Source organism: Larimichthys crocea, unplaced genomic scaffold (genome assembly GCF_000972845.2).
Source record: "Larimichthys crocea isolate SSNF unplaced genomic scaffold, L_crocea_2.0 scaffold196, whole genome shotgun sequence".
Lineage (NCBI taxonomy): Eukaryota > Metazoa > Chordata > Actinopteri > Sciaenidae > Larimichthys > Larimichthys crocea.
Genome location: NW_020852647.1, coordinates 72,454 through 91,449, shown reverse-complemented (window position 1 = coordinate 91,449; position 18,996 = coordinate 72,454). Strand labels below are relative to the sequence as shown.

Here is an 18,996-nt window from a genome sequence, read left to right as displayed (position 1 = left end):
TTACATGTAAATTGTGTCCAGAGCTGAGTTACCTTGCACCAGCAGGAAAGCATGGCTTGAAGTCTCTCCAGCAGTGTTTGAAGCTTTAACCATGACACTAGCAGAGTCCTCTGCTGTGACGTCCCTGATGACCAGCTCACAAACATGATCTTCAGGCCAGTACCAGTAAATACGCTCAGTCTTCTCCAGCTGAATGCCGTTCTTGAACCACTGGCACTCAGGTTCTGGTCTGCCGACGACTCTGACTCTGAACTTGACTTCGTCGCCCTGTGCAACGGTCTGGCTCGTGATGCGCTCCAGGATCTTTGGAGCTTCCATGCTGGCTGAGAGCTTGACCCTCTCTGGTTTAAGAGCTTTAGCTGTAACTTTACGGCGCTCCTCCTCCTTCTTCTTCTCGGCCTCCTCCTTCTCCTTGGCACGGTGAAGCAGCTCCTCCTTTGTTTTCTTCAGCAGATCCTCGTAAGACTCATCCCTTTTACGTGACTTGAGCTCCACAGCTGTGATGGACTCGTAATAGCCTTCTTCTGTCCTGCGTTTGAACTTGCCCCTCAGCTCCTCTGACTCCTCTGTGGCTTTCTCGTGGACGATTCTCTGGGCCTTCTTGAGCTTGACCACCTCCTTTAGCTGAGAGTCCTCTGCAGGTTTCTCAGCCTTCACAACCTCAAATGTTATTTTTCCAGGTTCAGGTGCAGCTTCAGGTGCCTTTGCCTCTGGGGCACGGCGCAGATGAGTCCTGAAGTCCTCTTTCTGCTGGATCTCTAGCTTCACAGTGTGCTCGGCTGAGCCCAGGTTGTTGTCTGCTACCACCTTGACCTCTCCTAAATCATAGGATTTGATTTCAGTGATCTCCAGATAGTAAATACCATCATACCTCAGTCTGTATCTCTTGCTTTTGCGGATAAGTTGTCCGTTGATGTACCAGTTCACCTTTGGTGCTGGATAACCAGTTACTCTACAACGGAAACGGGCTGTCTCGCCCTCCAAAACTTTGACTGGTTCAGGAAGAAGTACAATCTCAGGTTTCATTTTCTCGGTTTCTTCTTCAGCAGTGACTCCGTAGGGTCCTCCCTCGTGAGCCAGGCGTTCGATCTCTTCAATTCGGTGTGCTCCCTTTCGGCCTTCAGGGAGCTGGGATTCCTCGACAAGGCCCTTCTCATCCTTGACAACCAGGGTAGCTGAGGTCTGGTCAACACCGTACTTGTTGGTAGCTCTGCAGGTGATGACGCCACTGTCTCTTGCATAAGCAACTTCATAGTCAAGACTGCAGTAGCCAAATTCATTGACCATGCGCAGCCTGTTTGCAGCTGCCAGAGGTTTGCCGTCATGCAGCCATTCCACTACCATGGTGGGGTCACCAATAGGGGTCAGTCTGCATTCAAAATGAGCTGGACCAAAGCGCTTCATGCGGACAGAGGTCAGCTTCTTCTTGAACTGTGGCTTCTGCTGCTTCTCTTTGTCGTAAAGGTCACCCTCCTCCCACTGCTCTTGACCATATCGTAGATGAAGGGGCTCCACCTCTGGAGGGGCAATATCCTTGGCTTTGTAGGTTCCTTTGGGAATAATGAGCTTCCTCTCTGGTTCAGGTTCAGCCATGTCCACCTCAACATTGACTCTGCAGCGAGTGGTGTCTCTACCAGCCTTGTTGATGGCTGTAGCAGTGTACCAGGCACTGTCTGAGCCAATTGCTGAGGGAATCTGGAATTTGGCCTCACCTCTGGTTCCTTCAACCCTGAAACATGGAGTTGTCATATTAGAATATCTTTATCATTTCATTTTGTTACTGAGAACACTGATAATAGAGCTGATATTAAACGTACCTGATGTTTGGGTGCTTGTGTGGTGTGATAATGTCGCTGTTTTTCAGCCAGACAATATCAGGCAGGGGGTTTCCAATGGCTTTGACAGCCAGTTCAACCAGAGTGCCCTGCTTTACACTGATGTTCCTTAGTTTGTCAGTGAACTGGGGACGCACCAAGGTTTCTTTAGCTGAAACAGAAAAAGAAATTGTCAAGAAACCTGTTAAATGTTCCTGATTATCCTCTTTAAAATGTGGTCAGAGAAAGTGTGCTGCAGTTTTACCATCAACAGTGAGAGTGATGGAGATGGACGACCTTCCAGCTCTGTTTTGAGCAACAACGGTCCACTCTCCAGAGTCCTGTGGCAAGGCTGGGACAATGATCAGGGACTGGGTACCATCCTCTTTAACCACTATCTTGTGGGTGTAGTCGCTCACCACTTGTTGTCCTGAGGAGGTGACATACAGATTTTGATTATTGTGAGGCCAACAAATTTTATTCAAGAGCACCTTCATGCAGGTTTATCTAGCTTTACTCACCATTGTGGAACCAGTATGTGTCGGGCATCGGTCTGCCAACGACCTTCAGGTCAAACCTGGCAGTCTGCCCCTCAGAGCATTTACATGAGGTAGGCTTCACGACAAACACAGGCTTATAGAGTCTTTCCAGCTGAGCCTCGTCTGTCTCATCAAGCCGGCGAGCAGGAGAGCGTCCAGGTGAACGGCTGGAAGAACGTCCGGGAGAGCGACTCAGAGAACGAGGAGATGTGGACCTGAGGAAGAAGCAGAGTCATCAGTATCTTGGTGTCCAGGTTCGTTTTTCTCAGTCCTTTTAGTGAAACCTTACCTGATCCTCTGCATTGCTGGTGTGTATCTCTGGGGTGCTCCAGCTCCGGAGGGCTCCACGTAGAGCTTCCCAGAGCTGACAACATTTCCTTTCATATTGGTAGCGAAGGCGGTGTACACGCCCTCGTCCTCAGGCAGAACCACAGCCAAACGCAGGCTAGCACGTCCATCCTGAAGAACTTCCATCTGGTAACGGTCGCTCGGCCTGATTCGCTGACCATCTTTGAACCAAGCAATCTGGTACAAGACAAAATGTCATCGTAAGACCATTTTGGATACAATACAGAGAAAATATATTTAGTCCTATGTCTTAAAGACTCAGTACCTTGGGGAGTGGCATTCCAGCCATCTTGCAGTGGAACGTGACGCCCATTCCCTCCATGATCCTGTAGTTTTTGACAGGAGTGTCAAAGGTGGGCTCCACGGCCTCGGTGGGGTCAGCGGTCACCATCAACTCTCCATCCTCTGTCACAATCTCTTTGTAGGTAATCCTCATAATGCAGAGTTCAATCTCCTGAATGATCCTCAGCTCAATTGCAGAAAGGTGAAACTCCTGCAGACGAGAAGTTAGAAAATGTTTTATTTTCATTTGTTTTGGTGATGACTGTCAATCAGTGACCGTCCAATCCTTGTTGGTTGGTTGTCTATTCTTTCCCCCGGGTATCCAGACCCTCCAGAGCCCTAAAGGCCTGGGATTACTATGTGTAAAAAAGCCCCAGTGAAGGGCCCTGTGCCTGTTCCTGCATAAACCTGTCACATTATTTGCTTTAAGGTAACAGGATGCATAGACAATGTTCAGAGAGGTCAGAGTGGTGGTAGGGGCTTCAGGATTTCCCCAAGCACCCCTAGTGGGTTAATCTGGCTATACAGACATGTAAAGTTCCAGGTTTCATACTGACATACTAACATTGTCCAAAACCGTAACAAGACCACCTCCAACTGTGGCTAATGCTGCTCCTACCTGTCCAGAAATAATGGTGGTGGTGGTCATCTGTTCCATTGTCGTAAGGACAGCAGGGGGAACATCTCCTACTTTGGGTTCCAGCACCACGGCCGTCACTTCAGTCATAAAGGTTGCTTCCTGTTTCTTCATGTAGGCTTCGTATTCCTCTGTTAGCAAAACAAAGCATTTCAATGAGTGAACACACTGTGATGTCAGAGAAGAACCAGTTCTTTGCAGGTCTTGTTCTGAGGTCTCTCTTTTATCGTACTTTAATAGAAAGGTTGATTTTATTAATGCAGATTCACGTACCTTCTTCCAGCAGACTGGCAGAGGCTGAGACCTCCCCGAGCTGGTTCTTGGCAAAAACGGAGTATTCTCCGGCGTCATCGGCAAAAGTCATGGAGATTTCCAACTTGCATTCTCCAGTGTCTTTCTTGTAGGCAACTTTGTATCTGATGGACAGTGGAGGGTAAACCATTTAACACATTATCACAGAGGTTTATCGTCTTGTTCTACATTATCTGGCAATTAAATATAAATATTCTGTATCAGGTTGATTTATATGACATGTCTGCATAGAGTTTAATATTAAACCCTTCATGTTTTTAAGGCTGCACATTGGAGGTGCATCATTTTCGGTCATTGGGTTTACAGTAAGTAATAAATCACCTAAATCGTTGGGAATAATACTGCAGGAAAACCTGACCAATAGCTTTTAAGGTATTACATACCTGTATCCGGTAGTGAGCGGTACACCGCTCTTCTTCCAGATAATGTGTGGTTTGGGGCTTCCTCCCACTTGGCATTCAAACACGACACTTCCTCCTTCCACCAGCTTCTGGAAGGTTGGCTTCTTGATGAAGAAGGGAGCTGTGGCGGTAGTATCTGACTCAGCCATGCTCACCTGAGACATGGTCTCCTCTCTGGCTTCTTCGGTAACTCTGGAGATAAAAATTTGTTTTTAGGATCACCAGGTCCAAACTCAAGAAGAATATCAGTCAGTGTTGACTAAATAGACTTTAAAGTAATTGGGTCAACTCACAGTTTCTCAGCAGTTTCAATATGTTCAGTGACAACAGCAATTTCCTCTCTGCTCTCAATGTCTTCGGACACTGAAGGACAAGCATAGGGTTAGTCTCAAAGAGGGAGCACCATGTAAGACTGTCACTGTTGCTTTGATTAATGATTTAGTTATAGTAACAAAGGTGGTTGACCTGAAACAAAAAAGGCCCCACAGTTGAACCCTGAGGATGGCATACTTGAAGACATTGAAAACGTCCTGATGTTTTTGATGTTTTCTGTATTGATGATGTTTTACTGTTTGTACTGACCTTGGACGAGCAGGTAGCACGAGGTGCTGACGGTTCCTGCCTCGTTTGTGGCGGTGCAGGTGAAGCGTCCGCTGTCTTCGGCGAACGCCTCGCGGATAACCAACTGGGCGAATCCGTTCTCATAGCTAATCTGAAAATCGATGGAGCTTTCGATCTTGTAGTCCTCCCTGAACCACATGATGACGGGTTTGGGGTGACCGCTGATCTGGCACTCCAGGGTCACAGACTCACCCTCCGTCACATTTGTGTTCTTCAAGCCCTGCAGACAAAACAACACTTAGAAATTCACACTCTCAAAAAGGGATGAATACATTTTGTGGATTAGAGGAGACTCTTCAGTGACCTGCACTGGCTGCCTGTAGTTGCCAGAATTAAACACAAAGCTCTGACGCTAGCCTACAAAACCACCTCAGGATCTGCCCCTGCCTATCTCAGCGTCTTACTAAAGGCTCACGTCCCGACCAGGGCGTTACGCTCCGCTCATACAAACCGTCTAGTTGTACCCTCGCCTCTCGCAAAGCGAGGTCACTCTAAACTCTTCTCTGTGGTCGTCCCCAAATGGTGGAATGACCAACGGCTACTAGAACAGCAACATCCCTTTCTACCTTTAAAAAACTTGTAAAAACCTTTCTGTTTCCAGAATGCTTCCCTGCCTGACAAAACTAACAACACTAACAACTACTCTGTGTCCTTTACACCTTTCTCAGCTTATGTCCTCCTCTGTAAGTCACTTTGGATAAAAGCGTCTGCTATATGCAATGTAATGTAATGTAATGTAATGTAATGTAACTAAGCAACTTACAGACACCAGCGTAGGCGGGATCACGCCGCCTGCTGAAGGTACAGCTGCTCCCTCCATCACCTGTCGGACAGTCAGAGATTTGTTAGAACATCATAATTCAACAAAGATGAACCTATTTCTAAAATCCACGACATGGACGACACTGAAAACACACAGAGGACGAGACTTTGAACTCGCTGATGATGAGACAGCACAGAATGATGGAGGGAAGGTTGGATGGACTGAAGAGGTAACAAAGAGGTTATCAGTAGCATCGATGAGCATGTTAAGGTCTTTATGAGACAGTTATTAAATACTGGATTTTCACAGAAATCAAGAAAACCAGACTTCAAAACCTGGACGGCAAGGAGTGACCCCTAATGGTTGTAATGTTCATTACATATCTAAACAATGTAAAGTTTGGGGTGGGGAAAATCAGCTCCTTAGATTTGATATCTCATGTAAAGAAGTTGATGGGACTCAAATAAAAATAAGACATACTGGAAACATCTTCTGGGGACCATGAACCATCAGGTTTTCTTGTCCTGTTCAGATCCAGCTCACTAAACTACATTACAAACCTGGGCTCCCCAGTCCTCATATACTCTCTGCATGCCCCCCGAGTACACCACCCCGGTCTGTAACTCAGTGCCATAATGACTCTGATAGTCTTTGAATGGTGGAGGGACGGGCTCCGGCGTCTCTCTGCTCCTCGCCACTCGACCAGACGGACTGGGAGACTTGACGGGTCTGATGATCTTTCTAGCGCCGGCAGAGGATGAAGATAACTCTTTGTGCAGAGTGGCAATAGCTGAGCCAGCGATGGAAACCTGACCGACCCAAAGAGGAAGGACACCCACACTATCATCAGCAGATCATGTCGGGTTGTTTTTCAAACCACAGCAGAGGGAGAAGCTAAGTGAGTTAGTTTGATTAAAACTACATCAGGAGAAATGACGTTTGATTAAAGTCGGATTATAAGTTCTGAGAAAAGCAAAGGTTAAAGGAGGTTTATTACTTCTACACTACGGATCACAACAGTTTGCATTTCAGGCGAGCAGTAATAACCAAAAAGACCTTTTATTAAACCCTGCCACCAAAAAACCTCTGTCCAATCACAGATTAGCAATAGAAACTAGTCACAGCAGGTGTGTGTTTGCATTTCTTCACATGTCGACGTGGTGCCGCCGACATGGAGCTACAATACGAGAGGTGCTACCTAACCAGCTTCCTGCATACGGCAACAAGTTAGCATTATTTTAACAAACAGCGTCAGCAGTGATTTAAATGTTACAAATCTCAAACACACAGTTTAAGGTAGCATTAGCATCTTTAGCAGCTCTGTCCGGATCTTCACTGGAAGCTCAAGATGCCGAACTTTGTTTCTAATTCAGTTTTAGTTATAATACTAAACTGTTATCTGAGAACAATGCTGTTTCTTTACATGGATCATCAGCTGGTGTTATTATTATTAGCTTTAGCATTTGAAGTATATATTTGAAACTCCTTTAACAGGGTTCTATTTAAAATTTAGATTCATCAGCTAATAGCCACGATGGATGTTTGTTCAGTTTGTCATGTGAGAACACAAAGATTGACTCGTTAGTGACAGTAAGGAAGGGGGCGGGACTTAGTGAAGGGTCAATTATAGGTTGACCAAAATACAGTTTACATGTTTTCTCCATGTGCTTTAAGTCTTTGCGTGCAGGTTATTGTTTTACTGCTTGCCTGATGTCGCCTCTCTTACCTCAGAGCTAATGTCGTGTTTTGGGACAGAAACTTTAGAAACTGTGAAATGTGGAACCGGAGACGCGATCGCACCGGAGTCCACATGGGTGGAGATTTCTGTCATTCTCTGAATCTGGAGTAACCAACAGAGTTCACAGAGTGTTACAACCTCAGGAAGATTTAACAGGTCGACAGCAAACATGTCAAAGTTTAAATGAAATTATTAAATTATCTTGATAAGATTCATTCTTTAGAGGAGTTATATTAAAACAGTGGCAAATGTGTTATCATCTCTATATTGTTTCTGTTGTTTCTACGGTAACGGTACTGTCGGGAGAGTTGCCACAGAAATTTCCTAAAATCTTAAAAATGGTTTGCTAGTGTTGAATGTTGTTAAAATATAGAAATATGTATGAACATGTGGCCACGAGCGTGACTGGATTCATCTGACATCGAGTCATGTCTTTCCTCTGGCGGCCTAGCTAACCTGAGGCGGCGGCGGCGGCGGGGTCGGTTCAGGTCTAAACTCCTGAGCAGTGGTTAGCATTTGGCCGGCCTGTGCTCTCGTTGTTGTTGTCCATCCTGCTTGATATTGTTGACCAGCAGCGATGGCGGCGGCGGCGGCGGCGGCGGCGGCGGCGGCGGCGGCCACCTCCTGCTGCCTTAACTCTGCCTCTACAGCCTCAGCCTCCTCTTCCTCTTCAGCTCGTTCGCCCTCGACATGCACGGGCTGACGGACCCGAGCCAGGTCAACAGCGGCCATGACTGTGGCCTTCGCCCCGGCTCTTTTCCCTCCCCCGGCCTGGAGACACAACCAGCAGCACATAGATCTCAGGACATCCATGGCAGGACACAAATAGACAAGTGGATGAAGGGAAACATCGAGTTCATCGAGTTCATCGAGTTCCCTCATTGGTGGGCGTGATGACTGTTAGCTTTAGCCTCACGATGTTAGCATAATATCATGTATGTAGCAATCAAGTGTGTATTTAAGTCTATTGAAACAAGTCGACGAGGTAACGTTAGCTATTTATCCACCAACATGTCTCAATTTAAAGTCTCAATTTATCAATTTTCTCAAGTTATTCAGTAAAATGGATTAAAATGAGGGAACAAAATGAACTGAGGGATTAAAATGTGTCATTCAGGGAGACGAGTTATCCCTCGACACCTTCCTGCAGCTGTAAAACACATAAACCCACACTCGATGAGTGCGTGTAAATATACTCGACATTAAAGATCATCTCATGTCCATGCTCATCTGTCTGACATGCAAGAAGAAGAACATGAAATCAGCTAAAAGTCGAGAACAAGCAGCATGAGGTGAAGAAAAGTGAAGTGACAACCACGACCACTTGTCTCAAGCTCAAAGAGAAATCAGTGAAGAGGTGAGCAAAGAGGAGCCGAGTCCACTCATGACAGTGACGAGCTACCTGCTGAGACGCCGGGCGGACGTTCAGATCACAGTAACACCACTCTTCATCAGAGACGTCACTGTCATGAAGTGTGAATGTTTCTTCAGGTTGTGACGAGTTCATGTGGTTAAAGACCGAGGACAGATCTTCACAGACATGTGACATCACGTCTTCCTCGCTTACATCATCAGCTGGCATCTCCACGAGGACATCACTGTCGGACTCTTCGACTGAGGACGTCACGGCTTCGTAAACACCGTCCTTGAGTTCATCACCGTATGAGTCCATACCCAAATGACAGACGTCATGGTCACATGTCATTCTCTCGTGGCATTCCTCGGCATTCTGGGTATTCTCTGACTCCATTTTGTCAGTTTCAGGCTGACAACCAAATCAAAGGTTAACTCAGACATTCATGCTGCTGATGAGGAACAAACTAAGACCACCAACACATTCAGAAATGAACAGAATCAAGAGGAAGCATCCTGAACCTTCAAACCCTGAGACAGTTTTTAAATCAACGCATGCAGAGTGACAGAGTCTGATATAAAGAAGGAGGAGGTTCGTTTTCATCACGTGGTTAGTCACATTTAAAAAGAAAGAAGATTTATGGACAGACAAGAAAGAATCAAACACATAAAAACAGAAAACAGCACATCGTCATGTTTGAAGAGACAAAAGAGACGTTCAACATCAGGAGCAATTTGTTCAACAAACAGCGGACAAGCCTTTTGAAACTTAAACTCATCGCATTGTCTCTGCGTGGACACCTGGGAGTCACTGTCGCCTCTACGTGGACACCTGGGAGTCGCTATCGTCTCTATCAAATCAAATCAATTTTATTTGTACAGTCCAAAGTCACAAAGTCCATTTTCCTCTGAGGCTTTCCAATCTGTACAGGGAGTGACACCCTCTGTCCTTAGACCCTCGGTTCCAGTGAGGAAAAACTTGCCCACAAAAAACCTTTAACAGGGAAAAAAGGTGGACACCTGGGAGTTGTATCGTCTCTATGTGGACACCTGGGAGTCGTATTGTCTCTACGTGGACACCTGGGAGCCGCTATCGTCTCTAAGTGGACACCTGGGAGTTGTATCGTCTCTATGTGGACACCTGGGAGTCGTATTGTCTCTACGTGGACACCTGGGAGCCGCTATCGTCTCTAAGTGGACACCTGGGAGTTGTATTGTCTCTATGTGGACACCTGGGAGTCGTATTGTCTCTACGTGGACACCTGGGAGCCGCTATCGTCTCTAAGTGGACACCTGGGAGTTGTATCGTCTCTATGTGGACACCTGGGAGTCGTATTGTCTCTACGTGGACACCTGGGAGCCGCTATCGTCTCTAAGTGGACACCTGGGAGTTGTATCGTCTCTATGTGGACACCTGGGAGTCGTATTGTCTCTACGTGGACACCTGGGAGCCGCTATCGTCTCTAAGTGGACACCTGGGAGTTGTATCGTCTCTATGTGGACACCTGGGAGTCGTATTGTCTCTACGTGGACACCTGGGAGCCGCTATCGTCTCTAAGTGGACACCTGGGAGTTGTATCGTCTCTATGTGGACACCTGGGAGTCGTATTGTCTCTACGTGGACACCTGGGAGCCGCTATCGTCTCTAAGTGGACACCTGGGAGTTGTATTGTCTCTACGTGGACACCTGGGAGTTGTATTGTCTCTACATGGACACTTGGGAGTTGTTATTGTCTCAAATTGGACCAAACCTCGTCTCCCGCCATATTTGTCAAATTGCCCTGTGGACCTGTTGAACCCCACATGGTGGTCTGGACCCCCGCCCCACGTGGACCATCCCTCACCTCTCTGATCCCGATGACCTGCTGCTCCTGGCGCTGCTCCTGGCCCAGCTGGGTGATGGTTCTGCAGGTCATAGTGGTCATGGTGGTGTAACCGCCCTCTGCGACGACGTAGTCTCCCTGTTTCCAGGGCGGGAGGACGTCTGCGCCGACGGCCACCTGCTTGCGTGCGGTGATGGGGGACTTGACGGGCCTGATGGAGGAGACTGAGATTCTTGAAGTGGGAGAGGCAGGCCTGGAAACGGGGGGGAGGGAGGTCACATTTCAGGCCTGGACGGCCAACCTCCAAAAACACCAACACCCCCGCTCACTGATCTAAGTCTGAGTCTCTACAACCTTCAAAACATCCACCTTCAGTTCAGTTCAACTTCAGTTATAAAACCACAAATCATGAAGAAGTTACCTGAGGACACAGGACAGGTGCAGACCCAACAACCCCCAGTCCATTAAGACCTTTACCGTAAACCTGATCTTAAAATACTGGCCAGGACTCAAATAAAAGCCAGCATAAACAACTCGACTCCACCCACCTGACTGGTGTGGGTGTGGGTGCCTTCACGTGTCTGACAGGTGACGGCGACTGTTGGCGTCCTCCGGCCACCTTGGCGACCAGCGAGGGCTGGGTCGGGGACTTGGATGCGGGTTTAGGAGGAACTCTGGGTGGAGTCTTGTGAGCCAGCTGCTGTGTCAGCTCGCCGCCCTCCATGTGCATCTCCATCATGGCGCCGGCCTGGAAACCGGCCTCCATTCTCTGAGGACAGGCGACAGGTAGGGAGGAGGCGACACGTGAGACGGGATGGATAATAAATGAGGAATGTGAGTTTCAAAGTTTGTGTCGTACCTTCTCCACTCTGGTCTGACGGGTCTGTGAAATCTGAGAGGTTGAAATCACTGTCTTGGTTTTCTTAGCTGGAACGGCTTCTTCACCTGAACACAGACGGGTAGTTTAGGACGCAGCATCATCTCAATATCAGTACTGTGTTTCCTGTATGCTAAGCTAACATCTTTTTATGAAACTGTAACTTCCACCAGCCTCAGGTTTAACAGAAACACTGTCGATTTTGGGCTCCTCACCCTGAACCAGCAGCTCAGCGGTGGACGTGGCTCGTCCGCTGCTGTTTGTGGCGGTCACAGAATATGTCCCAGAATCCTCTGGGAAGGCCTCGGCGATCAGCAGACTGTACAGGTCTCCCTCCTGGAGGATCCTGAAGTCGGCTGAGCTCTGGATCTCTGCTCCTTCTCTGTAGAACTTCACCACAGGTGTTGGGATACCTGCGACTCTGACATCCAGCCTCACCTGGCTGCCCTGTCTCACTGCTGAGCTCTGCAGTCTCTGAAGGAAGCTGGGGGGCGCTGTCTCCGCTGAGGGGGTATGATTGACAGGTATGAGAAGCCACCTTCACCGTGCTGTGTGTGTATATAAGTGTGGAAGTCTACCTGTGCTCTCACCTGTGACAAGGAGTTCAGCGGTGCTTGTTGCTTGTCCGGCGCCGTTGGTTGCTCGGACAGAAAATCGTCCACTGTGTGCGGCGGTCACAGCGGGGATCCTCAGAACAGCGCGGCCATCGCTGAATGAGATCTGAACGCCGGGCAAAGCGGCGGCGGAAAGAACCTGGCCATCACGGAACCAGCTCACCTCAGGAACTGGAGAACCTGCAGAGGAGAGAAGAACCAGACCACCGTCAACTGCCAGAGAATGACGAATAACTACACATGAACAACTAATGTGGACACCTGGGAGTCACTATTGTCTCTACGTGGTCACCTGGGAGACGTATCGTCTCTACGTGGACACCTGGGAGACGTATCGTCTCTACATGGACACCTGGGAGACATATCGTCTCTACATGGACACCTGGGAGTCACTATCGTCTCTACGTGGTCACCTGGGAGTCGCTATCGTCTCTGCGTGGTCACCTGGGAGACGTATCGTCTCTACGTGGACACCTGGGAGACGTATCGTCTCTACATGGACACCTGGGAGACGTATCGTCTCTACGTGGACACCTGGGAGTCACTATCGTCTCTGCGTGGACACCTGGGAGACGTATCGTCTCTACATGGACACCTGGGAGACGTATCGTCTCTACGTGGACACCTGGGAGACGTATCGTGTCTGCGTGGACACCTGGGAGTCGCTATCGTCTCTGTGTGGACACCTGGGAGTCGCTATCGTCTCTGCGTGGACACCTGGGAGACGTATCGTCTCTACATGGACACCTGGGAGTTGCTATCGTCTCTGTGTGGACACCTGGGAGTCGCTATCGTCTCTGTGTGGACACCTGGGAGTTGCTATCGTCTCTGTGTGGACACCTGGGAGTCACTATCGTCTCTGCGTGGACACCTCATTCTAATTCAGTCCGTCTGAAATAGTTTCTGCTCTACATGTGTGGTTCCCACTCATTTTTCCGTCTTTCATTCATTAGTTTCTGTTTCAGTTCGTTAGAAGAATGTTAGTGAAACGTTTCTTACCACTTATTTGAGCCTCGAACGTTGCGGCACTACCCTCTAGTGCCACGACGCTCTGTAGCGGCTGTGTGAACGTTGGCGCTTGTGTTGACATGATGGTCGGCACCCTGAACACGAACAGAGAGGAAGAGGAAGTGTTTAAAATGGGTTTGAAACCAACAGACAGAAAACATTTCAGTCAGACAGACAGGAAGGGTTTCATCAGACACTGAACAGGACTGATCGGTACCTGAAGCCTGTTCTGATCAGAAAGATTTCTCCTCGTTTCCTTTCCTACCTCCTTCAGTTTAGGAAACACACAAGCAGTTCTTAGAGAAGGAAAGGAGACGCTCCCTTTCCATAATTCCTCTCCAGAAATAGACGACTAAATGTGTCCACCAAAGCTCCAATGACTGACTGACAAACATGAGCAGTCCAAACCACTCGGTGTTCATCCAAACACGTTAACGTGTCACAACCACGGAAAAAATCACGAAATGTGAAATGTCAGGTGGACCAGAAACGAGCAGAGTGAGCGCCATCGGACAGTTTGATGGTGACGGGAAACACAATGCTCACTTTGACTTTTATTGGAGGGAAACATTCTTCCTGTGAGGTCTGTCAGCGTTTATTCATCATGTTTCACGTCTAAATAACGAACAAACAAACATCAGCTGATCACAGGTCAGTCCACATGCACAGTTCAAGTCCTGGCTTTTATCTGAACCTGAAGAACTCAGCGAACAGGCTAATCACTAACATGCCTGTGTTTTCTGAATGTTTCCTGAATGTTTCCTGAATGTTTCCCTCCTGTGTGTTTCAGGCTTTTATTGAGGTTCAGCTTTAAAAGCAGCTGGATGAAAATGTGCTGAGTGTCTCCTGACGGCTTGAGTTTCAGCTATAAATGTCAGGAGGCGGAGCCTGTTGGAGGGCAGAGGAACGCTGACGGACGGATGGATGGACAGACGGCAGCAGCTGGAGGTCGAACGCATGGCAGAGTCATCAGCAGAAGAAGAAGAAAAGAGTGCAGCAGGTGAAGCCAAACTAAAGAACGCCTAATGAATCACAAACGAGCTCATGGAACGATCTGCGTCAAACTAACTGAGAATGAAAATCAGAACAAACGTTCTGAGTCAGAAAAGACCGTTTGAGTTAAAGAGTGGACGACTGACACCTCTCTGTGACCTCAGGATTATCGTGGACTCGGCTCTTCATGCGACCCCCCAAGCCTTCTGGTTTTAGTCTCAGATCAGGATCCACATTTAGCCTCAGCTGCACAGGGACAGCTGCTCTGAGCCAGAGACTGATTCATCCACACATCCATAACATTATTATTACACAGAGGTATGACTAACTCTGAATCTACAGATCAATGTTTGATTATTGATTCACTCTGATGAACAGAAATGAACCTCTGACGTCTTTAAACTGTTTCACATTTTGTTATATTCTAATCTTTATTTTAGGAGCAAACTAACAATCGTCACTGTGTGTAATGCTGCTGCTGCACCTATCTATCTATCTATCTATCTATCTATCTGTCTGTCTGTCTGTCTGTCTATCTATCTATCTATCTGTCTGTCTGTCTGTCTGTCTGTCTGTCTGTCTGTCTGCCTGTCTGTCTGTCTGTCTGTCTGTCTGTCTGTCTGTCTGTCTATCTATCTATCTATCTATCTATCTAAAAAAATAATAAAAATCTATGTGTTTACTTTTTATATGGTTTTCTGTTCATAAAATCTTTACATAGGTTTAATTTAAATTGAGATTTATCTTATAGGTTAATTCTAATTTTAATGTATGTTTACATGCTGCCACTAGATGCTTGAATTTCCCTCAGGATCAATAAAGTATTTATTTATCTGAAGTTCATAATGCAGGAAAAATGTTCAATTGAAACAGATTTAAAGAATCTTTGTAAAAGCTGAACTCTGCTTCAGTCGAGTGCAGTCAGCATGTTGCCTGTTAAATCTGTTTATTGGCCCTTTTGGCCGATTTTACGACATTTTTCTGTCACCTCATTTAAAAACGTGCTAAAAGGTCTGAAACGATGATGTTGAATTATCAGTAAGTCTTTAACATTAAATATCAAATCGATTTGAAATTTTCAGTCTCAATAATCTAAAACAAACCCTGAGACCTTTAAGGTCTGCTCACGTCTTGTAGATCTCATCGTTCACACTAACGTACTAAGACTGAACGACTTTTTACGACTTCACCACAGCTGCTACGGAAAGGTACATCCAAACAGGAAATTTAAAAAACATCCAAACAGGAAAGTGTTTTAATAACGGCTTCTTTCCTGTTGGTCAGATTTTCTTCTTGTTTGTGAACTGGACCAGATTTAACATTTAAAAGGTCCTGAAGTGGATTAAACAGGAAGTCCCTTCAAAATAAAAGTCTAAAAGGAAACACATCAACATGTTTTCTTCATTTTATACAAAGTAAACATTAACGAGTTCATTCACCTGACTGACGTCATCAGGAGAGTTTATTTGATCTAATTAATGATAATAATAATAATAAAACAAATTCAGGCATAAATGTAGTTTTTTGGGTCCTCGTAGTAAAACGTCAATGACTGAATGCAGCGACAAAATGAATCCAACTTTATTTTATATTTATTTTATATTCATTTAAACGTACAACGAATCGTGTTGATCATGATTTCTTCATTGATTCTGATAAAAATGTATAAATATATTAAACAATAAAACTGTAAGAAAGTATATTTTACTACACTGATACTTTATACTTTATATTTTACACTTTATGTTTTTTTATATTTTGTTTTACAATTTGTTTTATACTTTATGTTTTACACTTTGTTTTACATTTTGTTTTACACTGTTTTATAATTTATGTTTTACACTTTGTTTTATATTTTGTTTTACACACTGTTTTATAATTTATGTTTTATACTTTGTTTTATACTTTATGTTTTACACTTTATGTTTTACATTTTATGTTTTACACTTCATGAACTTTTGGTGCTGTCAGGTAAAATGTTTTTATCTCCATTATGTCAACTTTTATTGTGAAAATCCAGCTCATATATGTGTCTCATTTGATCAGCTGTTTGATTAATCTTTGTGATAATGTGACTCAGACTGGAGACATGAGGTTTCCTCTCTGACAGTCATTGTGTAAAGTTTAATAACGTGACAGCAGTGATGTCATCACAGCCCTGAGCCGTGATTGGATCAGCCTGGCTTGAACCTGTGATAAAAATCAACATCAACAAACCATCAATCAACCACCAGGTAACCATCAGGTAACCATCAGACAACCATCAGTCAACCATCAATCAACCATCAGGTAACCATCAGACAACCATCAATCAACCATCAGGTAACCATCAGGTAACCATCAGACAACCATCAATCAACCATCAGGTAACCATCAGGTAACCATCAGACAACCATCGGACAACCATCAGACAACCATCAATCAACCATCAGGTAACCATCAGGTAACCATCACACAACAATCAGTCGACCATTAGGTAACCATCAGACAACTATCAGTCAACCATCAGGTAACCATCACACAACCATCAGTCAACCATCAGTTAACCATCAATCAACCATCAGATAACCATCAGGTAACCATCAGACAACCATCAGTCAACCATCAATCAACCATCAGGTAACCATCAAACAACCATCAGGTAACCATCAGGTAACCATCAGTCAATCATCAGGTAACCATCAGACAACCATCAGTCAACCATCAATCAACCATCAGGTAACCATCAAACAACCATCAGGTAACCATCAGTCAATCATCAGGTAACCATCAATCAACCATCAGGTAACCATCAGACAACCATCAGGTAACCATCAGTCAACCATCAGACAATCATCAGGTAACCATCAGGTAACTATCAGGTAACTATCAGACAACCACCAGACAACCATCAGACAACCATCAGACAACCATCAGACAACCATCAAACGACCATCAGGTAACCATCAGACAACCATCAGACAACTATCAGACAACCATCAGACAACCATCAGGTAACCATCAGGTAACCATCAGACAACCATCGAGTAACCATCAGACAACCATCTAGTAACCATCAGACAACCATCAGGTAACCATCAGGTAATCATCAGACAACCATCAGGTAACCATCAGACAACCATCAGGTAACCATCAAGCAACCATCAGACAACCAAATCAAAACTCAGATTTTATTTGTACAGTCCAAAGTCACAAAGTCCATTTGCCTCAGAGGGCTTTACAATCTGTACAGGGAGTGACACCCTCTGTCCTTAGACCCTCGGTTCCAGTGAGGAAAAACTTGCCCACAAAAACCTTTAACAGGGAAAAAAGGTGGAAGAAACCTCAGGAAGAGCCACAGAGGAGGGATCCCTCTCCCAGGACGGACAGACGTGCAATAGATGTCAGTGTACAGGACAAATCAACACAAACATATTGTACAATTACTCAGATAACCATCAGATAATCATCAGACAACCATCAGGTAACCATCAGATAAACATCAGACAACCATCGGGTCATGACTCAAAACAAACTCTTTAATTAAAGTTTTATTTTATAACATAGAACACATTAGAAACAACCAGGCAACGTTCAAAGAACGTTTCAGAAACATTTGATGAAACAGATATCCCTGAATGCATCGGGGTGATCATGTGACCATTAAAACACTTTGAACGCCTCATCAGGACAGCTGGAGGTTCTTTCAGCATTGTCAGCTGGTTTGATGAGAACATCTCTCAGATTCTCTTGACAACCAATCCACAACCAATCCACAACCAATCCACAACACATCAACAGCCAGTCATCATTGAGTCGTGCTGCATTGATCTGATGGACCCGTCGTGTTCCTCTCTGGATAAACTCAGCTGATATTTACAGACCTGGATCAGAGACACATATGGCAGTGGCCAAAAATACCCCTGTGCCCCCCCTCCTGCCCCCCCCGACCCCGTGGTTGATTGACAGGCAGCATGTGGCACATATCTGGAGGTGAAGTGATAGCTGCTCTGCTGATTCCCTTAAAAAGCCATCGGCGGCCGGTCACAGTCCTCTCTCATGCTATCAGCGGCTATTCTTGGCTGTCCACAGATCAGCTCGGCCCACTGCACGCGGCACGCCGACCCGTCTGAACCCAGAAAACACAAAAAAACACACCAAGCAGCGCCCACAGAGACCTGACCTGGACCCCGACACTGATCTGGGCCGGGTCGGGCCGGGCTGCAGGTTACTCACTTGTTTCCACGAAGGTGCCGTGGAGTGATGGGACGGAGCCCGGCCGGCCCGGAGCGGTCTCCTTATCCACAAAGACTTGAACAAATCCAAGAGGAGAACAGGTCGAGCCTCCGTGTACCCCCCCAAAAAAACAAAACTACACAGAGACGCCGTGTAGTTTTGTTTCCCTCGCAATCCCTCCACCCGAGGCGAGGCTGGGAATGCTCCAACTGCTCAGGAGGGCCCACACGGTGGGCTAGCTCTTTATACCGGGGGGGACGACATGCATCATCACCACACCGACACCTCCTATTGGCTGCTGGGAGGCTCAGGGGGGCATGATGGGACATGGGAGCCATTTATGCCACCTCCAGCCTGCCCTCCCCCCCCTCAGTGTGGACCGGCTCTGACTCAGATCGATCTGGATCAAGTGCCGGGCGGTCTGCAAGGATCAGACCGGGCGAAGAGTTAGAGGACTTAAAGTTTGAGTTTAAACTGACAGAAATCACTGAGTCATTAAAGAAGTGCTGACTAACAGGAGGCCCAGGCTGTTCCTGTCACTCAAACACCCCCCTCTGCTGCTGCATGCCCACCCCCTCCGCCAACACCAACCAAACTGTGTTTACTCCTTTATGACCCGCCGTGACTCAGCCACAGTCCTCTAGCTACAACAGCTGTC

At 46.4% G+C, this 18,996-nt stretch overlaps 1 protein-coding gene across 1 annotated transcript in view; it reads right to left on the bottom strand.

Annotated features, from left to right (window-relative positions):
* The window catches only part of LOC104931749 (titin), a 157,861-nt gene extending 139,319 nt beyond the window's left edge, over window positions 1–18,542 (bottom strand). Inside the window, exons 1-22 of the mRNA XM_027275733.1 lie at window positions 18,339–18,542; window positions 13,122–13,225; window positions 12,099–12,302; window positions 11,703–12,011; window positions 11,491–11,576; window positions 11,180–11,400; window positions 10,653–10,884; window positions 7,912–8,226; window positions 7,444–7,557; window positions 6,278–6,526; window positions 5,718–5,777; window positions 4,916–5,174; window positions 4,627–4,696; window positions 4,316–4,525; window positions 3,894–4,036; window positions 3,603–3,751; window positions 2,967–3,194; window positions 2,643–2,878; window positions 2,336–2,568; window positions 2,080–2,244; window positions 1,818–1,986; window positions 33–1,729 (exon numbers count right to left, since the gene is read on the bottom strand). Coding sequence (XP_027131534.1) covers window positions 33–1,729; window positions 1,818–1,986; window positions 2,080–2,244; window positions 2,336–2,568; window positions 2,643–2,878; window positions 2,967–3,194; window positions 3,603–3,751; window positions 3,894–4,036; window positions 4,316–4,525; window positions 4,627–4,696; window positions 4,916–5,174; window positions 5,718–5,777; window positions 6,278–6,526; window positions 7,444–7,557; window positions 7,912–8,226; window positions 10,653–10,884; window positions 11,180–11,400; window positions 11,491–11,576; window positions 11,703–12,011; window positions 12,099–12,302; window positions 13,122–13,212 — 5,440 coding nt within the window. The 5' untranslated portion in view covers window positions 13,213–13,225; window positions 18,339–18,542. The remainder of the gene's footprint in view (window positions 1–32; window positions 1,730–1,817; window positions 1,987–2,079; window positions 2,245–2,335; window positions 2,569–2,642; window positions 2,879–2,966; window positions 3,195–3,602; window positions 3,752–3,893; window positions 4,037–4,315; window positions 4,526–4,626; window positions 4,697–4,915; window positions 5,175–5,717; window positions 5,778–6,277; window positions 6,527–7,443; window positions 7,558–7,911; window positions 8,227–10,652; window positions 10,885–11,179; window positions 11,401–11,490; window positions 11,577–11,702; window positions 12,012–12,098; window positions 12,303–13,121; window positions 13,226–18,338) is intronic.
* Between the last annotated feature and the right edge of the window lie 454 nt (window positions 18,543–18,996).